The 27,283-nt window shown below is 45.6% G+C and overlaps 2 protein-coding genes across 2 annotated transcripts in view; both read right to left on the minus strand.

Annotated features, from left to right (window-relative positions):
- Positions 1-170, minus strand: part of RNF144A (ring finger protein 144A) — a 112,814-nt gene extending 112,644 nt beyond the window's left edge. Inside the window, exon 1 of the mRNA XM_057742683.1 lies at positions 40-170. The gene's annotated coding sequence lies outside the window, so the exon portion shown is untranslated. The remainder of the gene's footprint in view (positions 1-39) is intronic.
- An 11,314-nt stretch (positions 171-11,484) lies between these two features.
- On the minus strand, positions 11,485-27,148 carry RSAD2 (radical S-adenosyl methionine domain containing 2). The gene is made up of 6 exons (XM_057742203.1): positions 26,783-27,148; positions 22,533-22,694; positions 20,561-20,790; positions 17,518-17,667; positions 14,781-14,813; positions 11,485-12,507 (listed from the first exon to the last, which is right to left on the minus strand). The coding sequence occupies exons 1-6, from the start codon at positions 27,129-27,131 to the stop codon at positions 12,343-12,345; spliced, it is 1,089 nt and encodes a 362-aa protein (XP_057598186.1). The 5' UTR covers positions 27,132-27,148; the 3' UTR covers positions 11,485-12,342.
- Between the last annotated feature and the right edge of the window lie 135 nt (positions 27,149-27,283).

The raw sequence follows: 27,283 nt of genomic DNA on the forward strand, positions 1-27,283 counted from the left end.
GAGCGAGGAGAGAAATGGGGGACCCCGAAACGCTCTTACCGGGCGACGGGAAGAGCGCGGCCTCAGACCAGGTGGGGCTCCCAGAAACCCGGCCTGATGCCCCGGCGCGTGCAGACCTTGAGATGAAGGCCGAGGGCCTTTCTACGCCGCCGGCATCACCTGCAGTGGCTTTGCATCCCACTACCTGATTGCTTGGACGGATGGAGAAGAGGAGGCGGCTCCTCTCCGGGTGCCTCGGTTGGGTGGATTCCGAGACCCGGGCACAGCAGTTATTTCCTGTGCTTAGGGCTTCTAGCTGGTCAGCGCCGAAGATCTTTGAAGGCAGAATTTTCCTGTAAGATTTCTCTTTGCCACTCCCCCTAGCAGCTAGAAGTTACACGACTGTTCAAGTCCATGTCTCCGGCATGCGTATCTGAACAAAATCTATTGGTGTGTATGAAAGAATGCCTCCTTCCATAGGCAGACCCTTCTCTCCAGAAGTCTGGGGAAAGTCACCGCCACAGCTTACCTCAACACCACACCCTCCACGCTGTCTGCTCTGAATTCTAACGCCTCACCTACCGGCCCAGTGACCTTAACCAAGTTACTTAACTTCTTTGTGCTTTGATTTTCTTATCTGAAAAATGCAGACCGTCATCGAGATCTTGGCAGAGATTAAATAAGGCAAATAATGCATAGAGCAATCTCAACATAGCTGGAAAATTGTAAGGATTCCATAGTCCTTGGCTGTTATTTGTCTCATTTCCCCCACAAACAAATGACAAGATTCTTAACTATCTTGACACTGCATCGCTCTCTTCCTCTACTACATACACATCTTTTAAAAAAAATAATGAACATGATAAATCTGTCTCATCTATATTGTTATTCTGCTAAATATTTCCTCTCCCCAAATATGAATGAGCACTTCTGACGTCTCTCTCAAATCCTTTGTACAAATGTCATCATTCAAGCAAAGGCACAATGGGAGGAATTCTAACAACTCTTGGTACTCCAGCCTCTGACAAGATGAAAATGGTTCTGCGTAAAGGCCTGAGCTTCACAGAAAATATATTCACCCCTTCTATACACTGGTTGTGGTACCAGGAGACTACTGGTGCCATATGGCTTATGAATGGATGATTGAATGAATGAATGGACGATAGCAAGTACACAGGGAAGAGGATGAATGGGCCCCTCCTGAGATGCAGATGTTTGTGTGGTTAGCAGGGGCATGGGAATGGGGGGGGGGGGGCTGGCAGGGAGAGGGTTGAGGTGCAAAACCGATCTCTTACCCAACTGTGTCGCTGAGACTTGCAACTGCTTAAGCAGTGACGTGTGTGACTTCATCCCCATGTTTGTTTGTCTTTATTAATAAGATTGTTGTTGGGGAGACAGGGAAAGAGGACGTCATTGTTGATAATACACTCTGCAGCAGGCTGTACACCACATCTCAAACGTGGTTTTTCTCTGTGAGGTCTTCCTAAGCCAGCTCTATGCAGCTTTCCCCGTCTCCAGGTGTCTGACGTGTGTAATAGGTAGTTTGTCTCCATGCTGATTGTGGCATCTGTTGGACTTCATGGTTTGGATATTTACAGCTTGATTATTATTAGTTCATAAGATTCTGTAGAACAGCAATGAAGTCATTTTTGTATGGAATTTCCCAGAGGGCCTTGAGCATAGTAAGTGCTTAATAAATAAAGACTAGAGTCATCTGCTCTGAGCTGTGCCGCTGAGCAACCTTCCTGGTTCTCGCCAGTGTCTCTCAAGGTCACGTCCACCCACCGCTGGTTGGTTTTCGATCCAATCCTATGCACAGGTCACGGCTCTCAACCGTCTCACCGAGGTTTGTCATGTCAAGCTCATTTTAAAAGATACCCATTGTTGCTAAGTGTTTGTGTCTGTGGGCAATGTGACTCACCCTTCACTCTCTGAATGAGGCCCCCTTTGATTACAGACTAAGGGCAAGATTTTGTGCCGGATGGTTACAGATTCACACTGAGCTGAAAATAAAACCTTTGTAGACAATGGAGTTTGTATGGATTCATCATCTTGCATTCTGAAAGTACAGAAAATTCACATTTCTTTAATTATTAAAACTAACAAATTCAGTTCCTTATTTCTAGAGAGTAGCAGGCGATTAAATGTCAGTTGTTCAGTGGGGAGAGCGGGGAGGGTTGGGGGGAATGAATTAGGAGATTGGGATTGCCATACATATATTACTAATAAGAAAAAAATACCAAACTGTACACTCTAAATATATGCAGTTTATTGTCTGTTAACTGTATCTCAATAAAAGTTCTTAAAAAAAAAAGTCAGTTGTTGTTCTGTTTGTCTCTCCCTAGGGGCACACAGGAATCTGGGGGATTTTACAGTGCTGGGATACGGGAGGTAACACGTCATCCTCGGCCCATTGCCCTGTGCATCCAGCAGTCCATTCTCCAAGCCCTGCAGTCCCTTTCAAATAGGCTGTGCTCAGCTCCTGCTCCAGGTACACAGCTCCCCAGGTGGGCCAGGAATCTTCTCATGTGGGTGGAGCATCTCACACATAAGGGACACAGAGAGGCTGTCTTCAGGCAGCTCTGCCCTCAGCTCTGCAAACACCCCCGGAGCCAGAAAAAATGCCAGGCTCCAGGTATTTTCCCAGAGACAAAATGCAAGCAGCAAACCTACCTTACTATCACAATAAAATGTGTGATCAGAACAATGAAGAATGACAGCTTAAGGGAGAAAAAAAAAACTTCAGGAAAGAAAGTGCAAGTGAAGAGGGAAATTCATCCTTGAACCCACTAACAAAAGCACTGCTAGGGTGGGATTTTGTCCCCAAGTTCACTGGTTGAAGTTCTGACGTCCACCACCTCTTGATATGACCTTATATGGAAATAGGGTCATTGCAGATGTAATTAGTTCAGATGAGGTCATCCTGGAGAAGAGTGGGCCCTAGTCCAATACCACAAGTGTCCTCATACAAAGCGTAACTTTCAAGACAGGGAGGGCACCATGGGAACATGAAAGCAGGGATGAGGTGCTACCTCCACAAATGAAGCATCACCGAAGAGTCCAGCTGAGCCCCAGGAGCTAGGAGCAGGGCGGGGGCAGGTTCTCCCTCTCAGCCCTCAGGAGGAGCCAACCTGGCCGGCCCCTGAAGCTCAGACTCCTAGCCTCCAAAACTGTGAGACACTAAATGTCCATTGTTAAAGCCCCTCAGCCCGTAGTACTTGGTTCAGCAGCTCTAGGGCACGAGTACAAGCAGCTAGAAGGTGCCCGTGTATGACGACAATTTAGAGGATAATTTCATAACAAAAATAAAAATGTCATACATGCTAATAAGCAAGAAGGTTAGGATGTTAATAAAAAAGTAAAGATATTTTTCTGGCCCCCTCTCAGAAAGCAGAAGCATTTTCTGTCTTGTCCAACGCTAACCCCAGCACAGTAAGAACAAGTTCTGAGTACTTAATAAATATTTGTCAAAAGAAGTAGATGAATCATGTCTTCCAAGACTCTCTGCTAACTATGGCTCAGATGCAAGGCTATAGATTCTACATAGACATTTAGACCAGAGAGAAAATTTAATCTCATCTTTTCATTTCACACGTAAAAGCACTGAGGTTTAAAGGGGTCCTTGAAGGTCCCAAAATCACTGCCAGCTAGTGACACACGTGGCGCTATTACTCAAGGTTCCTGGCTGATTCTGTGATTTTCAAATTTTATTATATTGCTTTTCTAGGATAATCAATAGGATATGACTCCTGTGGCTTGCCAGAATTTTAAAAGGCTTTTCCAGTGCTGAAGGAATGATTACGTTATATTCAACATCAGACGGACCTAATCGCAAGCAGATACTGGGTGCTCGCTAAATACCCACGTGCTTCTCCACATTTACCAGCCCCTTGCCGTCAGGAGGGGGCCTGTGACTCATTTTGTTCACCAGGCTGTGGGCAGCACTGTCACTTCTGAGCTGAGGCAGAGAGAAGAATCTGCAGACCTCTAACTGGCCTGGCCCGTCCCCATCACAGTGAGCCCACGGCCACCTATGTGATGGTCAGCTCCTACAGTGAAATCAGCCAAGGTCCCTGGGCTTCCTCCTGTTAGTGCTACCAAGTCCACGCTTGCTCTGCTCGCAGCACGGCAGGCCAATGCATTGGAGATGAGGTGTTGAAGCAAGGAATAGGACTTTATTCGGAAAGCTGGCAGACGGAGAAGATGGCAGACTAATGTCTCTAAATAACCATCTTATCAGGGTTTGGATGCCAGTTTCTTTTATAGCACAGAGAAGGGGAGGAGGTGAGGAAGTAAAGTTAAAGGGCGTGAGTTTTGCAGATATCCCCTGGAATGGCCAGCCTCTGGGAGGGGATGTGTTCATTTCCTCTTTCTTGCAGCCATCCACAGGTGCACAGGGTCAGGATGCTTCCCTGAACAAAGGTACTTTGGTTTAACATTCAGGCAGAGGGGCAGGGTTCCCTGAGGCAGGCCCTTGTGTGTAGACAGTATCCTTTTAGTGAACAAAAGCAACGGGAAGCAAAGTTCAAGGGTAAGAAACAGATCCAACCTGTAGTCAGACTTGGTTCCTCCCTGTTACATTAGGACAGTTCCCAGAAGAACCCACACTTGCATGTGTTAAGCTATGGAAATCTGGTCTACAGTTACTAATGCATTCATTCTAGACTTGCTTTTGAGTCACGGTAATTCACTGTCTTGAGTCTTAATGAGACTCAAAGTGCAGTACCAGGTAAATAGAGTAAGTCAACAAGTCTTAGACGCGAGAGCACATTTGAGGCAGGTGGCCAGGAGCCAGAAAATATGGGAACCTGGAAGGAACTGAGGCATCAGAGAGACAGAAAGGCTGCATGGTGAAATCAGGAGTGAGTCAGAAGAGCAGGTGTGGTGCCCAGAGCTCACGTCTCATGGGCGTGGCCATGTGGTACAATGTCTTAAAGGTTCAAAATAAAAGCTGAGCAGGAATAGGACATGAGGCTATCCCCTGGACCGGGTTTGGGTGAGATTTGACAGGTGGATGCTGCTGTGCCTTGGGCAGACCTGCCTACAAAACCCGGGCACTCACTCCCCCAGCTGCCTGGAGTGCGGGGTGTTGACAGCTCACTTCCTGGGAATTATCCTCTGCCAAGGCTGCCTCACCCAGATTTCTGGAGGCGATGCTTCCAATAGTCGGTCCATTGGGAGCTAAAGGCCTGCCCAGCCGTCTTAATTTGGAACAGTCCTGAAGGGTCCCAGCCAAGTCCCATCGGCTGAAGCTCTACTGCAACTTCCTCCCAGGCTCTCTGCTCCCCACGCTCTACAGGAGCCCTTCGGAGAGCATCTCCTGCCAGCACACACCCATCTCAGAGAGCCTGCTTCCCAGGGAGCTGACCTGGACACAGTGGAGAGCAGGCAGAGCCCCAGCACAGCCGCAGAGGGGAGAAGCAGACACATGAGGAGGGGTCATCTGGCTGGGTATGGCCTCTGGTTGATTTACTACAAATGCAATTGGGGGCGGGTCCTGGGGGGACCAGGATCCGCAGCGCCTTGGGTACCACTTGTGGCTGGACAGTTCTGGAGGACCCTGGGAGTAATAATAGAACTGGGGGCTGAGAAGACCCTTTCTGGACCTAAACAGACCTAGAGAGCACTTTAGAGACTTTTGTTTCTGTTTGTTTCTAAGAATCAATTGATTTCTTTGTATTTAACTTTTATTCTGCTATGATTTTAAAGACACTTTATTTTAAGGAGATCATTCAATCCCCTTAAGTGCTCTCCTCAGGACAACCTGGCAGACCTCTCAATATTTCAGACCTCAGTTCACTGCTGATGCCTTTGGCGTCTCCTCTGTGAGTCCTTCAGGTCATCAGCCTTTGTGCTGGGCCCGAGCTCTCGCACTTTCCTGACTCTCTTTTTTTCCGTGGCTCTGGCCCCAGGTAGGACCGAACACCACCTTAGGATGCAAGAACACAGCTTCCTCCTCCTCCATCCCCGCTCTGTGTGTGTGTAAAGCTGTGTTTCAACTCTCTATCTTTCCCTTTCCTTCCTGTGCCGTTTCATATCTGTGTATGAATGTTGGATATCAGGCTGTATTTCTGAGAACTTATTCTTATCACAGGATCTCAGGGTAATGCCCCATCCTTTTCCCCGAAAGAAGATGCACATTTACAACATCTAGTCATCAACAGGAGGCCCCACAGACTCGAGCAAACAAACAAATAACAACCAAGCGAAACCCCGAGATGCTGAGTCTGGGTCTCTGGGGAGTTGGGGGAGGTGGGGAGGGAATACCCCCTCTCAGAGCCTGGAGCCCAGGAGGCGTCCCCAGTGTTACTGACTGGTGGTCTCTGCCACATAAGGGCAGCAGGAGTCGCTTACCTGGAGCCCAATAAGCCAGCTCCTTGATCTTGGACTTCCAGCCTCCAGAACGGTGAGAAATAGATGTTGTTTAAGGCCCTCCAGTCCGTGGTGTAGTATTTTGGCCACTGAGTGGACTGCAACAGGTCAGTTCAGTGAAAACAGCACTGAAATAAGGTGGCATCTGGGTTATGATGGAGGGAGTGACGAGGTGTCCCCTGTGAGAATACACAGCCCCCACTTCACATGCACAACACATACACGCACGCACATCTTGTGACTCCCCAGTAACAGCTTATGGGGAGGAGTTCTTGGAAACCTAATGACTACCCAAACCCTGAGAGAGAACTGACAGAAGTCGGTTCTATGCAGACGTGGAGCTAAGGGGGGTGCAGGGTGTGATATCATGATTTATAATAAAAATTTGTACTTGGTCTTCATCCCCGTTCCTGGGGCAGGGCTCCTGAAACCCTCGGAATTTCCTAAGTGATGACGTTATTGACCCGGGTTCTTGGACTCTTTAATCAATAGAAATTGACTAGAGGCCAGATGGGGAATTCAGGCCAGGCTTTACCGGGACTCGTGCTGCAGCAGGAGGGAGTGAAAACAAGTAGCAGCTTTCCTTGTTTGCTCCCCAACAGGGGCGAGCTGGTCCCGGAAGTGGAGTGGGGGGATCAGTGGGTCTGGCAGGAGGGGTGGGTGGGTCAGGCAGGAGGGGTGCCTTGGAAGCTCTGCCCATCCCTTTGGTGATGCTGTGTGTAGGGACCGTGTACAGTACCCTGCTTTTCTCCCAGTACCTCAGAAGTGGCAGTTGGGTTTTGGCCTGTTTGTATCTTGTTCATAATTTGCCCCAACTGTGCAAGTGCACAGTTACTTTTAGTCCCATATAGTTTCCTTTTATTCTGTTGCTGTAGGAGACATTTGTCCAGGGGCCAGCATTTAGGTAAGGGGTCCCAGCCTATCTCAATGACATCAATACAGATGTGTTCTGCTATGTTATTGAGGGGACTCTGGGGAAGCCCCTAGGCCACTGATGGTGGAGGGTGATTGCCAGGGCGCCAACCATGGGATTAGAGGGTTAGAACTTTCAGTCCCACCTCAGACCTCCAGAGGGGGGTGTTCAACCACCAGTGGCCAGTGATTTAACCACTCATGCTACGTGAGGAGTCCTCCATAAAAACCCAAAGGACAGAATTCAGAGAGCCTCTGGGTTGGTGAACACACGGAGATTTGGAGAGACTGATGCCCCTGGAGATGGCATGGAAGCTCTGGGTCCTTTCTGGCCCTCTGTGTTTCTTCCATCCGCTGTTTCTCAGCTGTATCCTTTCACAGTAAACTGGTAACATAGTACGTAAAATGTTTCTCTGAGTCCTGTGAGCTGGTCTAGCACAGTAATCCAATCCTAGGAGGGGCCCTTGGAACCTTCAATATAGCTGGTTGGTCAGAAGCACAGGGGACAAGCTGCCATTGTGATTGGCGGCTGTGTTGGGTGTAGAGGGTTGGGGAGGGGCCCTGTTGTGCGACAGAGCCCTTCACCTGCAGACTCTGATGCTACCTCCAGGTAGAGGATGTCAGAATTGAGTTGAATTGTAGGACATCCAGCTGGTGTGGGAGAATTGCTTGGTGGTGTGGAAAAAAACTCACACATGGGAATTCGGATCAGAATCAAACAAGCACAGGACTTCCCTGGGGGTCCAGGGGGTAAGACACCCATATTACCAATGCAGGGGGTCCGGGTTCCATCCCTGGTTGGGGAACTAGATCCCGCATGCTGCAACTAAGACCAGGCACAGCCTAAACACGTACATACATACATACATACATACATAAAAAAGAACCAGACAAGGACAAGCTGAGATGGCCCCAAGTGAAAAAAATAAATCACTTTTGGGCCGTTCCCCAGATCCTCCAGGAATGAGCTTGTGCAGAGAAGCTGTATTTTTATTATGAGATATATATTTTCTAGATAAAGTGCATTCCCAGAACATGAGTTACACTCACATTCATAACCAAATATGTAAACAACTCAAAAACCAAATCTGGTAATTTTTTTTTTTTTCAAATTAACTGCGGTTTTTAGAATACCATTGAATCTCCTCTCATCTTTTTGTGTAAATTGTTAAGAACTGGCTATTCTCATTAAAATGTGAGAATGTTAATTGGCTTTAACACCCTTCGGAAGACATTATGTGGAAAATAAAACTAAGAACTCAGTTCTATTAGAAATAAGCCTGGCTGGCCATATGCATGAAATGAATTAGCATTTGCCTCTGGGTGATACAATTATGGGTAAGTTTTATTTTCTTCATTTTGCTTTACTCTGTTTTTCAAATATTTTCCAAATGCATATTCCTTTTAGAATCATGGGGGGAAAATGGGGTTAAAGTCTTTCTGATGTTTCAAACCCACTTCAACGGCACCTGAGTTGAACTTGCTATGTGGGTTTTCTGTGCAATTTCCCATTCTCCCCTCCGACTGGTACGGCTCGTGCCAGCAGGGCCTGGACGCTGGGTTGTGTGCCCCAGATGTGGCTGTCCATGTCCCAGCCACGATGATGGAGGACCCAAGCTGCCCCTTGAGTCTCTTTCACTGTCTTCAAGCCCCTGGATCTGACCCCCAGCCTGGAGGCTGGAGCCCAGGGTTGACATGTATCCAGGAAGGGAAAATGTAGTGAGGTCATATCCTTCCTGAAGAAGTGAGTACTTTTAACTGGAGGTCAAGTGCAAGGGCAGGTCTGAGAAAGTGCCGCATGTCCAAAGAGGACCAGTCCAAGTCTGGAGGGCATGAGGTGGGCATTGGAGCCAGGGATGCGGAATTCTTGGCTCCCAGAGCCGGGCAAAGGGGTGGGGAGGGAGAAATCAGGCTGACAGCGAAGAAGAAGCAGGGCCAGCCTGATGCATCTGAGGGGACTGAGTGGGTAGCTCAGAACTGGGTGCTTGGGGGAAGCCCTACACCTCCTTGGACTCCAGGGTGCCAGACACCTGCTCTTTGGACTGCTGACCAGGTCACACTCATAGCAGCTCTAGGACCACTCATGCCCTGGGCTGGTGCTATTCCTGCTGACTGTCTGCAGGAATTCATTTCTTCGGAAGGGATCAAGTTTTGGACACTGCACCCCCAAGATGCTGGCTTTTGTTTTAGAACACAAGGAGGATTTTCCCCAGGGGCTCATCTGTGCTCCATCTTGCCCAGTGGTTTTCTGAAATGTGCTTATTAATTATTGATAACCTTCTTGATTTTTAAAACGTGCTTGCCTTTTGCAAGGGTGGCTTGTAAAAGCATGCAATTACTTTAAACACATACCAAGGAGAGACTTCATTACATTGACCCACTGAGAGTGAAGGGAGTGTACAAAAAATACTTTAATATATTACAACATCTTACAATACAACAGACCAGTAGTCAAGTGCATCACATATGGAGAAAAAAATATACATATACATATGTATTTCTCTAAAACTAAGATGTCCTAAATGAACTCAAGAAAAAACCTTAAAATCTTATTGCATGATTAGTCTTCATCTAATCACAGTGAATTAAACAGTCCTTTCAACAAGAGAGCAGCCTACGCAATGAATTGCTGCCTGATGGAGCCTCACTGAGAATCTGTCCGCCTGTTTTAGTACCATGCTTCTCACTATTGAACCAACAAGTAGACTCCAAACTCCAGACCGTCATAGAAAAGGAGCCGGCATTTCGGATGATTCAGCCAAAGGATCTCACTCATCTTCAAACCAAAACAGGCAACTTTCATGGCATTTATCACTAGATAGCAGAGACGGTTCATACCTTTTAAACCAGTACATTCTTACTTATGTGTGCTCTTTCTAGGTTTCTTAAGACAAAATTCCATTCACATATTACAACCTAAACTAAGCAATAATTGAGAGCACCACAAAATACTTGCCTTTAACGCTTGAATTGAGATACCTCACTTAAATTACCTTTTATTCTCCTAATAAAAAGGAATATGTCTCACAAAACTGACACTAATATTTAAAAACTGAAAATATAAATCAAAATATTATAGAATCCAAACCTGAATTTTACTCTAATGCTAAATGTCCTGACTTCTCCCACTTAAGAAAAATTGACATTTGAGTATTTTCAAACTTTGAAAATTCTGTCAGTGCATAAGGAAGTGGGTGATGGTGTAAAAACAGCTGGAAAGTGTATTTAAAATAGCTTATTTAGTTTTCTTCTTTTCTGTTTTTTTTTAATTTTATTTATTTTTATTTTTTAATTTCATTTTTTTTTATTTTTTTGTTTTTTTCTCCTTATATATACATGTTTCATCTTTCTCAAGTGCAGTGTTTTGTTTTATATTTCCCTTTGGGGAAAGAGAAATGGAGTTTTCCTCAGCTTGAGAGAAACTCACTTTAACTCAGAGGATTTGGGCCTCAGATTCAGATTTTGTTTCAAATCATAATGATTGTGCACCTACTGGATACCACACAATGTCTTCTCTGCTTTCACATACGTGCTCTTTCCCTGTGGAATAATAGAAGGGTCAGAAAAGTATACTCACGTTAAGTTTAAAAAAAAATTATTTTATGTTTATCTGATTATATTAAGGTCATCATGGCTTAGATACTATCAGGACCCATAGGGGAAAATACTTCCTAATTCTTTTTTTTTTTCTTAAAAGCTTAAAATAAAATGGAAAATACCTGACAACCATTCTATTGCAGAAGGCACACAAACATATTTCAGCTGAATTACAGTGATTTAAAATTTGAAGTAGGAATATCTTTTCTGAGCAAAAAAAAAAAAAAAATCACAAACCAAACTTTCAAAATTCCCAAGTCTTGAAAAAAGATTGGGAAGCAGAATTTCTGCAGAGCAGCTTCAAAGAGTCAGGCGACATTAAGTGCCGCCTGGTGGTCGACACTGGAATGGCAGTTGGATTAAAAGACTGCTTTGCTTGAGCAAAAAATTGTCCATGATTTTGCTTTTTTAAAACAATGATAGGAAATTGTTATTTCCCAGGAAATGGGATACTGTCTAGGTTACATGTGCAAACTGCATGTGGTATTTCCACAAGGAGAAGATTTTGTTCCTTGACCCAACTCAAGTGACATTTTCCCTCAAGCTCTTTCTTAGCCTAGCAAAGGAGGGTCTGGATTGTCTCTCGTCGACCTAGATTACCTTCTTATTTCAAGCAATTCGGAGTTAAATAGGAAATATGATATTGTGCCCCAGCTTCATTTACACAAAATCCAGGTCCATCCTACACTCTGCTCCATGCGACGCCCTTTGCCCCATGTCTGCCCGCTGTTTCTGCAGATGGGTTCATGCCAGCCCAGGAAACTGTCACGTTTCAGGGATGTGGGGAAAACCAAGCGAATAAGCTCATATGTTGCTGCTTGATAGACTCTGTTGCTTCACACCGTAGCCCAAGCCCTGACCCCATGTCAACTTCATCACGAAATGTGAAGCATGCCTTGGGTTTGTTAAGAATCCCGGAAGAGAAAGGGGAATCGCAGGGATGGCTCACGTTCCTGAAACAGGCAGCGTGGGCCAGGGCCATGCGAGCGGAGAGATGGGTTACCTCCTTCTAGGTGCTTATCAAAGCCTGATAAAAAGATCGTTTCTTATTCTTTGAAGTATGGATGGAATGTTTCTAAACTTCCGGGTTAAAAGTCCAAGATTGCAGTGACAGAGAGGCTGAAAAGCAGAGCGCCTCACCACAAGCAGAAATAATCGTGGAGATAATTTGCAACGTTTCCAGATGGGAAAATAGCTATCAAATGAAAGGACTTCTAGAAAGATAACTTCCAAATGGAAATATGGGCATCACAGTCAATACTACTAAAAAACTAAATCCAGAATAAGCTCATTGCCTAAAAATGGTCTTGTATGATCTGAGGATTTTGACTCTCTCAGTTGCGTTTGTGTTCAGTCCCACAGACAATCAGACCGAACAGAGGATTTGGGGCCCCTGAGTGGTGCCCTTGGGAAGCAGAGCAGCCCCTTGCCGAGTCCCAGGGTGGCTCGCACGAGTGGGTGCAGCCTGTTCAGCTGTCAGCTTTACCAGTCCAGCTTCAGGTCCGCCTTGCTCCAGACGTATTTTCCTCCTCGCTTTAGAAACATCTTTTCATCAAAGCCACTGAATTTTATAGCTTCTTCTACGCCAACATCCAGGATGGACTTGGAAGGATCCTTCCGCCCATTTCTACAGTTCAGGAAGCGCATCTAGGAAATTCATGACAGAAGTTGGGATATTTACGTATAATTTTCCTTAAAACTCAATTTGGGGGATCACTCAAAATGGCTTTTGATATTCCAATCATTTCAACAAAGCTCGTGGAGACTTGCACATCAGATACTCCACTAAGGGTGCTGAACACCGTGGATATCATCTCTGTGCTCAGCCAGCCCCATCACCCACAGGAGCACCTCAGACCAGGTAAGTGCATGAAAAACAGAGTGATATACACGTGCATGTCCCTCCTTTGGGGGGCGGGGTAATCAGGAGAGGCTTCCAAAAATGGTTGCCATCTGAGTTACGTTTTGAAATTGTAAGTGGGAGAGAAGAGTACTGCAAAAGCCCAGGAGTGTGAAACAGTACAGTGAGTTCGGGAACCTGCAGGTAGATGATATCATTGGAGTGGAAACTGTGTGTGCACAAGTAAATATGTGTAAATATGAATAAAAGCTTCTTTTAAGAAAGGGAGAGAGAGTGGTGAGAAGGGCACTACAGAGGCAGGAACGCCTCACATCAAGAAGAGTCACATGCCCTGATAAGGGCCTTGGTTTTTATCCTAAATTAAGCATCTTACAGATGGGAACCAGATCGTCACACCTCTTATGACCTGGCATGGCACAGGGCATTTTGTAGTAATATTTGAATCAAAATGTTCTTAAAAAGGGAACCCTCTTGCACTGTTGGTGGGAATGTAAATTGATACAGCCACTATGGAGGACAGTATGGCGGTTCCTTAAAAAACTAAAAATAGAACTACCATATGACCCAGCAATCCCACTCCTGGGCATATACCCAGAGAACACCATCATTCAAAAAGACAAGCACTCCAATGTTCACTGCAGCACTATTTACAGTAGCCAGGACATGGAAGCAACCTAAATGTCCATCAACAGGTGAATGGATAAAGAAGGTGTGGTACATGGATGCAATGGAATATTACTCAGCCATAAAAAGGAACGAAATTGGGACATTTGTAGAGACATGGATGGACATAGACTCTGCCATACAGAGTGAAGTGAGTCAGAAAGAGGAAAACAAATATCGTATAGTAACACATATATGCAGAATCTAGAAAAATGGTACAAATCAACCAGTTTGCAAGGCAGAAATAGAGACACAGATGTAGAGGACAGACATATGGACACCAAGGGGGGAAGTGAGGTGGGGGTTGGGGTGGGATGAATTAGGAGATTGGGATTGCCATATATACATTACTAATAGGAAAAAAATCAAATTGTATGCTTTAAATATACACAGTTTCCTGTACGTCAATTATATCTCAATAAAAGTTCTTAAAAAAAAATGTGCTTCAACTGCCAAGCGTAAGTTTTGTTCCTGCTCTATTTATTCCAGCTGTACAGAGACCAGAGAGTTTGTGGAGCAACATTGGTCAAAATCCCCAGCCAGGCATGGTACTCCAAAAATAAATGCCGTTTGACTTTTCCTCTCTGCATTGAACCCATGAACTGAACATTCGTGTTACCTCCTTTCCCCTCTGCTCCCTAAAGAAAGTGCATAGTGACAAAAAAGAATGACGTGAAGCATTGCTGATTTACTTGAAAATAATAAAATATTAAATATGATTTGTCCAGTGCCAGAAATATTGGCAAAAGTTTATGACTTGAGACAGAAAAAGAAAAGAAACAGAGACAAGGAAAGGGAGAAGTGATTTGGTTTTCCGTCTTGAGAGCGATGGCTTAGCTCTTCCTTTGGAGGGCAGTGGGATGGGGAGGTATCGATGGCTTTTGGAGGGGAACGGTGACCTCTTCTCTCCAAAGCCAAGAGCTATCTGTCAGAGGACAAGCTGGCAGCATCCGAGGTATTAAAGGCAATAATGTGAAGTGTGACATGTCCTTCCTGCAAAGACTCCTGGATGCCTCGTGACCAGAGAACCCCGCCGAAGACGGCATCACAGAGGACTCTGCTTTGTGTGATGTCAGCTCACTGCGATGTCCATGGACACACACTTGGAAGACACAGACAATTCCACAGCCACAAGGAAGGGACAGTTGTGTGGGGGTCTGTGCAAACACAGGAATCGGGTGCGAGCCGATGCCTGCCCAACCCCTTAGCTCAGAGATGGGCACAGCGAAGTAAGGGTTCTGCAATATTAATGCAAACCAGGGACAGTAAAAGCATGAAATGCTGGCTAAAAAGAATGAATATGGACTAAATGGGTATTCTCATTATATCTCAACCCTGGACTTGCTGCTTAATTAATTTTTAAGGGATCATTTTATAATGCATTAGAAATACTCACATATTCATCCAGAATAAGGTAGGAATCTCTCATCTGTAAAGGAGAAATTACATACCAATTTAGTTTCAAGCATATTTTTCAGTACGTATGCTCCACTGTCTGTCTCACAGTTTTTATATGTTTGTGTCTTATCATTTCTAGAGTCAACATTTCTTAAGACCCTCAAGTGTCTTTGGATATGTCTCTTACAAGGTAAGCCATCTGCCAGTGCCCCATCCCCGCCAACATGCATTTCCGGGCGGGGCAATCTGTTTGCCCATTCGGATTCCAACAGATTCCAGCAGGCTGGCTTCTGCCCCAGGCTGGAAGGGTCACACATCACTCGGAAAGCTCCTCTGATGGAACCCCCAGGCTCATTTCTGCATTTCCTGCAGTTGTGGGGGAGCCCTGTCCTTCAGTGCTCTAAATTTCCTGTGTCTGCCATGCCTCTAATGGACCTCCTTTTCCAGTGTATCAAGCAGAGCCCCTTTAATGCTATTACCTGGGAGCTTACTTGAGGATTTTAATATTACTTGCATTACCTGTAACTAGTTTTGCCTCCTATAGGTATGTAGAGGTTGGGCCTAGACTCCTATAGGAAGGTATACCCTCTATACGTACCCCATATAGGTTGGGGTCTGCAAGCGTTTTTCTGTAAAGGGCCAGACAGTAAATATTTTCAGCCTAGATGGCCATCTGGTCTCTGTGGCAACTAAAAGCCACTGTGGACAATGCTTAGAGAGCAGGCAGGGCCGTGTTCCACTGAAATTTTCTTTACGGACCTTGAAGTTGCATTTCATATACTTTTCGTGAGTCACAAATGCCATTCTTGTTTTGATTTTTTTCCAACTGCTCTTGGCTGGCACTCCAGGTTTGTCCCACTTGCTGTGGTTTGCCAACTCCTCTGTGTGGCCGGGTCAGGACCTTGCTCTTGAATGTCTGGAGGTGGGCCGGGCATCAGCATCTCCTGGGAGCTGGTTAAAATGCCCGATCACGGGTCCACCTCAGACCTGCTTGTTGGTTTGCAAATTCAGGAGTCTGCTGGGTGAAATCCAAACTCCCATTTTAGAAACACGGAGGGTGAGTCATAGGGTTAACTGATCTCACCTATGTCAGAGGTAAAGTGAGCTGACGTCACCAGTGCAAGGGAACAGACATACTCAGCTTGTCTTGGGCGGCCTGAAAGACAAGGAGGCCTCAGCATCCTCTGCAGAGTCTTGAAAGTTTATAGAGAAGCTCAACTGGGTTCAGTTCCAGGTACCGTCCAGATGGTCTCCCCGCGGGAAAGGGGCGGAGTGTGCGTCCCAAGGACAGGGGAGGAGTAAGGCGCCTCCGGCTGCCCGGATCCAGCTCTGGGCCAAAGAGTAGTCACCGCCTCTCAATTACCCCCACACCCCTGCTGACACAGAATTTGCATTTTAACAGGATCCTGCCAGAGGGTTTGTCTGTACAATGAAGTTTGAAATGAACTGACTAGTAAGCTTCTCAGGCTTTGGAGTTATCCAAACCCTAGTTTGCGCCTTGCTGGGCGCTAAGGGAGGTGAGTGAACCCTACCTCTGATGTGGGTAAGGTCAGCTAACCATGCCTCTGACATGGGTGAAGTCAGCTAACCATGCCTCTCATGTAGGTGAGGTCAGCTCACTTCACCTCTGACATGGATGAGGTCAGTTAACCCTTTCTCTCATGCAGGTGAGGTCAGTTAACCCTGTGACTCACCCACAGAGTTTCTAACACAGGGGTAATATTTCTGGCTCGTGGAGCCTCTGTGAAGTGTTCAACAAGTACTAATGCTTATTATGACTTATATTTTCTTTGATCTCAAATTAACTACATAATTAAGACAAATTTTTTAAGAAGTCAAATAAAATAGTGCATAGATATGAGTGTTCTCCTATGCTGTTCTCTGCTGCTCCGACCCCATTGGGGTTTTTCTTCTTTGTGCTTTGGCCAACATTACTCAGGAGGCTAAAGTCTAAGGAATGAACCCCTGTTCTGGAATTTCTAACATGAGGTAAGCATGATGGAGAGATTTTGCTGCATATATAGTCTTTGGTGGAAGATGAGAAAAGCTTTTGATTTTTAAATACTTTAAAAAGAGTAAAACTACCTATTTTAGAAAACTGTAAAGTCCAAATAGTTATCAAGGTAAATAAAAATGACTGATCATTCCATTACCCTAAGTTGACCAAGGGATGTGTACCTACACACCATTTTTGCAAATTAGGATTAAAGGTCAAGTGAATTTTGCCTGTTGTTCTTCATTTGTACCTAATATCATAGCAAGTGAATTTATCCTTGTTCTCCAATATTGTTTGAGATATGCTGTTTAATCAGGATAACATTCTGTACTGGGAACATGAGTTTACCTGTTCTCTGCGTGTTGAATAACAGGCTACCTTTGATATTTTAGTCTTGTTCTTAACACTGCAGTAACATAGCTTTAAATAAGTTCTTTTTTTCTTTAGTTCTGAGAACACACTGACTATTTACTCTGCCTCTGGTAACACCTCCAAACTGTAGATGCTTTGGTTGACACTGTTTAACCTATAATATAGACGTTTGTACCAACAGGCCATATCCAGTTGTTCACATTGGAAACCTACAGATTTAGTGAAACTTCCACCTCAGCCCTGAGATGCCTCCCATCTCAACACATGAAGCCTCCAAAGCCCCATAGTGTGCAGCCCTGGTGGAGACCCCTTCCTCTGGGGAGATAAACGTGTGATGGGGAACAAAACGGTGCTCGCTTTATACAACCTTCTGGTTAGACTCGGGCACCAGGCAGGACACGTCTTTGTGGCGGTCCAAGAACCCTTCAAACTCTTCGTCGCTGATCACGAACCGCTCTGCTTCTCTCAGAGCATCTTCTCCAGAATTCTCACCCTCAATTATGAGGCACTGGAAGACCTGAAACACAAGTGTGGTGTTGGCTTTGTGAAGAGCTTTCCACTGATTTTTGCCCCAAATCTCATTTCCCCCTGAACCTCTCCAAAGCAAAGAAGGCTCCTCCAACTAGGGAACATTCTAGAAAGACCCTGTTCTGGGGAAATGAGCATGTGCCCTGACATTTACGTATACGGTACTAGAAGACCAAACATTCCCAAAATATAAAATTTTTAAGAACTGGTCTAGATTACATTTGGTCTAGTCTTATAACCTCATATTTTCAGACTACAAGATAATGGTTGCCTGCAAGCCTGGGTCCTCCGGCAGAGGAGGCCACCTGGGGGACCAGGTTCTGAACCACATAAGCGATTGCGTAACAACTGACACCTGACCCAGGTTTACATCAGTTTGTAGCCTGATGTGAAAACAGTTTTCTAAACAGATAGCAGCTAATCCTCTCCCTCCAAAAAAAGTCAGAATTTTGAAAAGGCAGTTTTGGAGTGAATCAGGCAAGGGAAGCCAGAGTAGGAGTTGAGAGATTGGAGAAAAAGATAGAGAAGAAGTGACAAAAGGAGCCAGGAGCAACCAAAGCTATGAGAAAAAAAAATATATAATATGTATTTATAATATATAAGTACATTATGTGAGTGGTGACTGACAGGTGGTTCTAGAAGGAAAGTCTGAGAACTTGGAGCTTAGCCCTCTGGCTCCCCTCCGACGGCGCCCCCCCCCCCCAACTGGGTCATAGCCTGGGGTCTTCCTGTCACCTCTCTTTCTGCAGCTGCTTTCAGTTCCTCCCAGGCCTGGGAGAGTGGCTAATATTCCAGCTTACTCACATATAGAACCAAACGTGAAGTTCAATACACAAATTAAATTTTTTTAAGTAAGAAACATTTCTTGATTCCTATACCCCATTTCCATATATTACAGGACAACCTCAGGAAAATAATACAATAGTCTCCATCTCATCTCTGCAACCCTACTCTGAATGCTAACAGGGGATCTGCAGCACGTCCCAGGCAGCTTTGATGGGAAAGATTTTCCTGGTGTCTGGACAGGATGTCCTTCCTCAGGCCTTCCCCACCCACAGAAATTCTGCCCATCTGTCAGAGCAGGAGCCAAGTACCACCTCCTACGTGAAGTCTTCCGGGCTCTTTGGCAGGAATTAAACCTTGCCTGTTTCCCCCTGCCACATTATCCAGGCACACATAGCTTCATATTATAGGAGTTTTCTTCACCTCTTTTCCTTGCTAGAACTGGATTCTACATCTTATCTTTAGTTGCATTGATCTTTAGTTGCATGGATCTGGGGTCCAGGCACAGACTCGATACACCGAGGCGGCTTGCTGAGAGTACACGTTCTCACAAGCCCACTGCTACTCTGTTCCAGGACCGTGGGTCTAGGATGGGCCCAAGAAGCTGATTTTACATGGTTCCCTGAGCTGATTCTGAAGAACGGTGGGGGTAGGAACCTTTAGCTTATAGTTATTTGTGAGCATCTGCACATGGTGGGTGAAAACACCTTGAATTGCCTCGCATGTATTTGAACCTTAGACTTTTTAGTATCTGATAGTGTTACCAAGTCCGAGTTCATTATGCTCGCTGCACAACAGGCCAATGATTTGGAGACGAGGTATTGAGGCAAGGAATACGACTTTAAGCCAGTAGACGGAGAAGATCGCAGCCTAACGACTCTAAATAAGCATCTTATCGGGGTTTGGATGCCTGTTTCTTTTATAGCACAGAGATGGGGAGGAGGTGAGGAAGTAAAGTAAAAAGGCCATAAGTTTTGCAGATATCCCCTGGAATGGCCAGCCTCAGGGAGGGGATGTGTTTCTTTCTTCTTCCTTGCAGCCATCCACAGGTGGACAGGGTCAGGATGCTTCCCTGAACAAAGGCATTCTGGTTTAACCTTCAGGCAGAGGGGCAGGGTTCCCTGAGGCAGGCCCTTGTGTGTAGACAGTATCCTTTTAGTGAACAAAAGCAACGGGAAGCAAAGTTCAAGGGTAAGAAACAGGGGGGCCCGTCCTAAAGCACACATCTGGGTGAATGATTCTTCGAGAATGAGTTTTGCTGCAACTTGGGGGTGGCCTTGCTCTCAAGAGCTCCTAAAAATTCAGTGAAAAATGAACTAACAGAATTTATGAAGAACATGTATCCATTTATAAATAAGCCAAGAGTTTTAAAGACAAAATCAATCTTATTATTTTAATAAACATATACGAGTTAGACTTTCTATGAACACAGTCTTCAGAATCTCTCCAAGCACTTCTCATATTCTTTTACATTTACTTTCACAACTTTCCAGAAGGAAATCAGTTGTAAGGGGGCCATCGAGGCAAAGAGAATGTAAGTAGTTAAAGTTTAGCAGAGCTGAAAGAAGGACCAAGGACCCGCTTTCCCAACTGGCTCTCTGAGTCCAAAGTTCTCTGTTGGGGTCCAAGCATGGGTTGGAAAAGAATTTCCAGCCACAAGACAGAATGTGAGGAAGATAGAGTTTTATAGAGCAAAGGGATGCTGTAAAGACAGCGGGCTGACTTCCTGATAGCTAGGGAGAGCGGACCCTCTTGTGGGCTCGCAGCCAGCTTTTATAACCCCAAGACAAAGAAAATTCCTTCTAAGAAAATGGCATTAATCGACTGGTCAGGAGGCCATAAGGCAAAAGGTGTCGTTAGGTGATAGGCTAGGGTCCTGTAGGGTGAATACCTTCCTTAATATGAGGTCAGGTTATCAGCTAGCCCAAGTCATGAATCAAAGGTTGCTGTGGGGGTTGGGTTAACTTTGGAGTTTTGTCCCGTGACTTTGGTATAGGGCTCCACAGTTCTCTGTATCCTTATCATTTTTGGTTTTGCTGAAGCAAGTCTCTCCTGACCTTTCTCTTAATTACAATCAGCAAAAGTGACACAGTACGTACCTTCCAGCGGACGGGGTTCAGGGCTTTAATCTGTTCCTTCATATCCTCGTCCACGTTGAATCGATTGATGACAGAGTTTATCTTGAAGGCCACTTTGTAGTCCTTACACCACATCCTCAGTTTCTGGAGATTTTCCACGTGGTTTTTCTTTCCTTGACCACGGCCAATAAGGACATTGACCTGCTCGTCAAAGCTGTCACAGGAGATGGCGAGAATGTCCAAATATTCACCTGAGGGAAAGCCATCGCCGTTAGGCTTTTCCATCCAAGGATGAAGACACAGGCCTTTAAGCCAGAGGTGGAGAACAGGCGCCTTATGGACCACATAAGTAGGCACAAACCTCTTGTTTGTTCCTCCAGACATCTAAAAATACTTCAAATTGTTCTCAGATATTTTTATTTGGGAGATTAACATAGAATGTAGATTTACGATGTGTCTTCAATCATTTGAGCATATAGCAACACTAACCTTGAACTCCCATATAGGATAAAAATCAGCAGACGCTCGTAATTGGCTGTCCACGTGCCCTCTGCGAATAGTCCTCACAACTCTCTTTCTGTCTCCCTACCACGAATGATCCTTTCTCTTCCAAACTGGCTATAGGTGCCTCCTCTCCCATACAACATTTGAGCTTCTGATCCTGAGGTGCTGGGATCCTCCTGGTCCCCACTCCTCACACCACACTGACAAGTGAGTGGAGCCCACCCTGGAAGCAGTGCATTGCCCGGGGACACAGCCAGACGACCCAAGCCATTCCTCTCTGCTCGTGTGGCTCCCTATGTCTCGTTTCTCTGAATCTGGTTCCCAAAGCTTACTTTCACACTTCCGCCCCCTCTTCCACTGAGTGACTCACGTTGCAGGTGTTCTGATGTTGACGTACAGCCCCGTGGTCTTCCTGTTAACCTTCCTCAGATGGGCCATACACCCACATCCACACCCTGCCCTCCCTCCCGCCGTGTCCACTTCTTCATCGTCTTGGAAGGCAGGTTTCATCAGAGATCTCCTGTGCAGGTCCTCAGCAGATCAAATGCAACTACCCTTCGGATGACTTCAAGGCTCAAACAACTCACACAAAGCAAGCATGGAGCATTTTACTCCAAGACTTCGGCTAGAGCTGTTTCCTAAAATGATAGTGGTAATAATAGCTAACGTGTCAAGTGCTTCCTAAATTCCAGGTACTGCTCTAAGCTATTAACATCTAGGTAAAGCTTAGCTTTAAGTGACGTTCAGTCTTAGGACCAGGGGTTCAGAACCCTGGGTTGCACAGTGGGATCCCTTGGGGCACCCCAAGTTGGCCTGTCCACACACCATGAGGCTCTGATATAATTAGTCTGGAGTCCATTCCCAACATAGATTTCTTTTTTTTTTTTTGCTATACAAGAGTTTATTAAATACTTGCTAGACACATGGAAAACAAAACAATTTGTCAGGGACCACAGGATCCTAACGGCCACCCAGGTCAGCCTGTCCTTGACCCTCTGCAAGAAGTGTTCATCACATGCAGGCACGAGGTCTCCTTCCTCCTAAAAGTTGCTCAAGAGCCAAATATGCAGCAAAGGTGAGAACAACTGTTTTAGTCCCATCACCTAATTTGTACACGAGACTACTAAAATAGACTCATTTCCGTAAATACTTTAAAAATTAAACATGAATAGCAAACAATAAGGTCAGGGCTTGCCAAACTGTACACGGTGTGAATTTTCCCCACTAGTGGCTCAGCTAAAACTAGCTGCGTGGATAATGGACGGAAGGGCTCTGGGGCGGGTCTGTCCTGTTATCTGCCTTGCCAGGCTTGTTTACTTAGAGCCCGATCGAAACTCGGTGCCCGGCTTGAAAAGAGATGAGAACAAGCACACTAGTTTTCTCCTCCCTTCGGATGCCCAGCAGGCCTGGCCCAAAGCCCAGGATGGAAGGAAATACGGCGGCCGACGATGACAGGGGCCGCCGTCCCAGAGCACGCGCGCGGGCTCACCGTACTTCTGGAACCACCTCTCCCGGATCAGACTCCCGTTGCTCACGATGCTAACACTGGGCAGCTGCATCTCCTGTTTGCAGAACTTCACCAGCTGGCCCAGGTACTCGCCGCGGTCCTGGAGGAAGGGCTCTCCGCCGGAGAAGTTGATCTTCTCCATTCCTGGGACAGACAGAGCGCGGATTTTCCTTCTATTTCGGCACTTCACCAACATCCGTTATTATTTTAATGGCAAAGGCAGTATTTTTCTCAGTGTAACAGAATGAGACGAGAGGAAAACGGAGCCAGGATGTAGGTCCAAGCTCCAAAGCCTCTGATCTTTCTAAGTACGGAGGGTTGCCCTGCATCCTGGCTTTCCCAGGACAGTGCTGGTTTATGGAGGACCAATTCTCATCAGTTAGTTCTTTCTAGCACCCTCTTTCACTCTCAGGTGTTTCTACCCTGGGACAGTGGTAAATTATAGCACCTCACTATTTATAGGCTAACATGCTAGGAGGCAGCTTCTGTGAGGAGCGTTATTACCCAATAAAAATGAGTCCCTAAAAGTGTGGTTCAATAGGGGCAGATAACTGGAGAAAGTGAAGCGGTGTGTTGGCCAGTGGTGTAGCCCGTGATGAGTGTGATAAGCAGGTTAGAGGGGATGAAAGAAGGAGAAAGTGAAGGAAAAGGATGTAGACATGTCGTTACGAGCTTGGATGAGGACCAGTCGATTCACAAGGATACCGACATGCAAGCCATCCTGTCACAGCACAGACCGATGGCTGATGCTCATAATGGGTGAGTTCTATTCAGTCGGCTCTGTTTAAAAGCCAGAGAAGTAAATCATGTATTTTAGAAGCACCTTCACCCAGAGAAGCAATTTTAAGTTTAAATATAACGTACATTTGCATTTATTTTTTGATTTAAATTTAAAAATACATTTAAATTTTTAATAGTCACCCAAATAGATTTCCCTTCATTTGCCAGAAATCTCACTTACAGGACACATCAACCACACTATAGCTTAACCATTTTAACTAGCTTCGGTTTTATTCACTTAAAACTGAGAGGTCATGGTATAAAAGTATTAATTATAACTGTAACTGCTTGTACTCTATTAAAAACACATGAGCATTTATTTATTTGTGCCTTGTAACGACTTTTTAAAGTTGATATATGTTATTATTGCCTATATTTTAAAGAATATTAAACTGATATTCAGAAAGTTAAATGTCTTGACACGTCTTGTAAGTGCTGCAGCGGGAGACTCAAACCCTGGCCTTGTGAATCAAGAGTCTAAGTTCTTTCCACAACCCCAGACTTCTCCTCATCTGTTCCCTCGTGCATTAACTCATCTATTCAAAAACATTCTTTAGATTCCTATTACCTTCTAGATATTTTGCTAGGCAGAAAGAGAAACAGAATGTTAACTTTCAACCTTGGAACTCAAACTCTTTGGGGACCCAAATATTAAAAACAAAACAAAACACAATAGCACAATTTTAAACACGCTGTAATAGGCACTGAGGCTGCTTCCATACCTTGGCAATATACATAATGCTGCTATGAACATTGGGGTGCATGTATCTTTTCAAATTAGTGTTTTTACTTCTTTGTGATATGTACCCAGAAATGGAATTGTTGGGTTGTATGGTAGTTCTATTTTTAGATTTTTAAGGCACCCCCATACTGTTCTCCACAGTGGCTGTACCAATTTACATTCCCACCAACAGTGTAGGAGGGTTCCGTTGTCTCCACACCCTCTCCAGCATTTGTTATTTGTGGTCTTTTTGATGGTGGCCATTCTGACGGGTGTGAGGTGATACCTCATTGTGGTTTTGATTCGCATTTCCCTGATACTTAGTGGTGTTGAGCATCTTTTCATGTGCCTGTTGACCACCTGCATTTCCTCTTTTGAAAATGTCTGTTTAGTTCTTCTGCCCATTTAATTGGGTTGTTTGTTTTTTGATGTTCAGTTGTCTGAGCTGTTTATATATGTTGGCTATTAACCCCCTATTGGTCATATCATTCGCAAATATCTTCTCCCATTCAGTAGGTTGTCTTTTCTTTTTGTCGATGGTTTCCTTTGCTGGCAAAAGCTTTTACATGTTTTAAAAAAGTGTCCATCAACAGATGAATGGATAAAGAAGATGTAGGATATATATAAAATGGAATATCACTCAGCCATAAAAAAGAATGAAATGTTGCCATTTGCAGCAACATGATGGACTTGGAGGGTATTATGCTACAGGAAATAAGTCAGAAAAAGACAAATATTGTATAACATCATTTATATGTGGAATCTAAAAAAATACAGCAAACTAGTGAATAAAACAGAAAAGAAGCAAACTCACAGATCTAGAGAACAGACTAGTGGTTACCAGTGGGGAGAAGGTAGAGGGGAGGCGCAAGATAGGGGCAGGGGAAGAAAGGGTTATAATTGGGATTATATGAAATCATGTGTGTGACACTTTTGAAAATTGTAAAGTATTACAGAATTTAGAGACTCTTTCATTCAATTAAAAAAATAAGATAAGGAAAACATGCTATCATACATGCATTTGTAACAGGTGTCATGGGATCACCAAGGAAGGGGAGAGGGCATTCATCTGCACGAAGAGGACCAGGAATAACTCTAAGGAGCTTTGAAAATTCACCCGCAGAGACTGGGGTGGCTGGCATTCCGGGAAGAGAGAACAGGGCAATCACAGGCTCCATGATGCGGGCGATGGGGGAGAACTGTGTCACATGATGTGCCCACGGCTTGGGGCCCTTCAGGAACTGGGGTGAAGGATGGCAACACTGAGCTTGAAGCCTGTGCTGACACGTTTGGGCTTGGAAACCATGCGAGAGAGTTAAGCGGGGGAGTTAGGCATCAGTAAATATATTTTAGGTTGTTTCCATGTATGCCCTGTTGACATTGGCTATTGACATGTATGCCCTGCCTTGTGTAGAATAGATAAGCTATGGAGCACAGGAAGCTCAGCTCAGAGCTGACGACCTAGATGGGTGGGATGCTGGGGGAGGATGGTCCAAGAGGGAGGGGATATATGTATACGTGTAGCTGAGGCCCTTCATTGTACAGCAGAAACCAACACAACATTGTAAAGCAATTATATTCCAAATAAAAATATACCTATTTTGGTAAGATAATGTGCTTTCAGAGGGAACACAGAGACAATGACATGAATTGCAACAGTCCTGGTGAGAAATAAAGAGACCCTGAACTAGACCCACCGGGAAGGGCGAGGTGGGTCAGGCATTGGATGAGCTGTGGATGACCAAGCAGATATATGGGGAGCAAAATAAGTCAGATCCAATAAAGCGCAAGCACATGATCTCATCGTTTAAAGTACAAAATCAGGCAAAACTAGTGCGTGTATTAGAATACGAGCGAGCGGTGACCCTGGCAGGAAGGGCAGAGGCTGAAGGGAGCATGAGCTTTGGGAGCTCACCTAGATCTAGATCTGTGTGCGGTTTCCCTGAGTGTGGTCACCGCGATCTTCGGGATGTGTGCAGGTCTGCGCAAATGCATGTTACATGTCTGTACAAAAGTTAAGCACGTTGATAAAGTTGGTGATGTGGCTGAGACTGCTGGTTTAGGTGGTACTCTAGTGAAGACAGGAGGACAAGGAGAGAAGGAGGACAGATCTGGAATGGGAGATGTCACCTCAGAACTGGACGGGCTGGGGTCTCTCTGAGACGCCTGCACGTTACTGACGTGGGGATATTCAGTGAGCAAATCTCGAGAGCAAAGTCATTGCCTTGAGTTGTAAAGAATTTCTCTAAAGTTTCATAGTAAGAGCACGTAAATCATCCAAAATAAAAGATTCACCTACTGCATTGTTTAAGTCCAAGTTTTTGTATTTGTTTGCAACTTTCCTCATTAACTGTTTCTAGGAAACCCCAAGTGCTTTGGACAGACTCAGAGCGCAGCTTGGCTTCCTAACCTGCCTCCTCCCACAGGCTGGGCGGCCAGCGACCCCACAGGTGCAGGCACTGCTCACTTAGAAGCCCCAGGAAGATGGGTTTGCTCCACCTACTTCCCCCCACCCCCGACGCCAGCCGACTCTGCGCGTTGGGAAGGTCTAAGCACCCAACCACTCATTCACCTTCACATCCTCTGGCAGGAGGGCATCCTCACGGTGCCGGTGCCTGAGGACCACTAAGGTTCTGGGGAAACGCTCTAGTCCAGGCTGCTCCCAGCCCCCTCCTCCTAGCCTGCCGCCTACTGGCTGAGCACCCATTTCCTTCTGGGTCTGGGGACTCACCCGCTTCCTTCAGCAGCAGCAAGCCTCTCTTGGCCTCCTCCAGCGGCAGCACGAAGGATGTCTTGGCCGTGTGGAAGCAGAAGCCGCACTTGTAGTTGCACTGCCGGGTGAAGTGATAATTAACGCTGGTGGGGGTGGTGGGCGGATCGCTGGTCTCTTCCTCCTCCCTGCTGGTGTCCCCGGGTTCCCTCCTGCCCCGCTGCGGCCGGCCCCTCTCGCCCCCTGCCCCGCAGAGTGCTGCCCTGAGCCAGAGGAACAGGGGCCCCAGGCTGCTCCACAGGGAGCCCAGGGGCTGCACGAAGGCGCTCAGCAGCTTGAGAGCAGACGCCACGGGTACCAGCATCCACATGATGACGGGTGCCCTGAGCTGCCCTCGGCTGCAGGCTCACTTTATATGTGCCCGGCAACCTGTCACACGGGAAGGAGGGACACACCTTCCTTGACTAACTCAGCTGAGTACAAGTTTCGATTTTTCTGTTCATGAAAATGAAAGTTGGAACA

Source organism: Hippopotamus amphibius, chromosome 7 (genome assembly GCF_030028045.1).
Source record: "Hippopotamus amphibius kiboko isolate mHipAmp2 chromosome 7, mHipAmp2.hap2, whole genome shotgun sequence".
NCBI classification, from domain to species: domain Eukaryota; kingdom Metazoa; phylum Chordata; class Mammalia; order Artiodactyla; family Hippopotamidae; genus Hippopotamus; species Hippopotamus amphibius.

Excerpts from the sequence above, each read along its gene's own strand:
- RSAD2 (XM_057742203.1), bottom strand. The coding sequence starts at position 27,131 with ATGTGGATGCTGGTACCCGTGGCGTCTGCTCTCAAGCTGCTGAGCGCC. Across the intron at positions 22,695-26,782 it reads GCTGCTGCTGAAGGAAGCGG|GAATGGAGAAGATCAACTTC; the intron begins GTGAGTCCCCAG and ends TGTCTGTCCCAG. Across the intron at positions 12,508-14,780 it reads ACCTTATTCTGGATGAATAT|ATGCGCTTCCTGAACTGTAG; the intron begins GTGAGTATTTCT and ends TGAATTTCCTAG.